Source organism: Propithecus coquereli, unplaced genomic scaffold (assembly GCF_000956105.1).
Source record: "Propithecus coquereli isolate 6110/MARCELLA unplaced genomic scaffold, Pcoq_1.0 Scaffold110, whole genome shotgun sequence".
Lineage (NCBI taxonomy): Eukaryota > Metazoa > Chordata > Mammalia > Primates > Indriidae > Propithecus > Propithecus coquereli.
In genome coordinates this window covers 4851355-4852086 of record NW_012134970.1, presented here as the reverse complement: position 1 = coordinate 4852086, position 732 = coordinate 4851355, and the positions used below count along the sequence as shown (strand labels likewise).

At 28.4% G+C, this 732-nt stretch overlaps 1 protein-coding gene across 3 annotated transcripts in view; it reads left to right on the top strand.

Annotated features, from left to right (window-relative positions):
* The window catches only part of PRKAA1 (protein kinase, AMP-activated, alpha 1 catalytic subunit), a 42944-nt gene that overhangs the window by 33547 nt on the left and 8665 nt on the right, over window positions 1-732 (top strand). For all 3 annotated transcript variants that reach the window (XM_012649926.1, XM_012649945.1, XM_012649936.1), the window contains one exon: window positions 218-305. In XM_012649926.1, coding sequence (XP_012505380.1) covers window positions 218-305 — 88 coding nt within the window. The remainder of the gene's footprint in view (window positions 1-217; window positions 306-732) is intronic.

The following is a 732-nucleotide window of genomic DNA, read 5'->3' as shown; positions in this document are numbered from 1 at the left end:
TAAAATTTATATTTTAAAATATCTAAGTAAGAAACAGATTACACATTTTAGGGCATAATGGCAGAATATTTGGGAACAATAAAGATGATAGGATTTTGTTGAAGAACAAAATGAGGATTTATCACTTTAATGGAAACTCAGTTTTATTATTTATTGGGGTTTTGTTTTTATTTTTGTCCTTGGGAAATCTTGAGTAGCTGATTTTGTGCACTTTCAGGTCTTTCAAACATGATGTCAGATGGTGAATTTTTAAGAACAAGTTGTGGCTCACCCAACTATGCTGCACCAGAAGTAATTTCAGGAAGGTAGTATTTGATACCCTCCCACCCCCAAAACATTTCTAATTGTCTTTTTCTTCTATATTTTGTTAATTTATAGTATCATATTTAATTCTAGTGAAAGGAAAGAAATATAAGGCTTAGTCTTTTCTTATACAGGAGTGTTCATTTTAAGAATAAAACATTGTAAGTAAGGGTTAAGGACTCCATTTATAGAGGAGAATGTTGGTTTGTAAATCAACATTATATTAAAGTAGTTAGAAAAGAGTATTTTAATTTTTTTCTTGTGGGAAGAAATTACAGGGTTAAAACTAGTGAGTTTTAAAGGTAGGTAAGACACTGAAAACTTGAATAATACAGAAATACATAGTAGTTAGAAATGGTTTACTATTTTCTTAGATAAAGAATTAAATGTATAATGTGTAGCTTTTTTTTTTTTTACTTAAATGGCTTT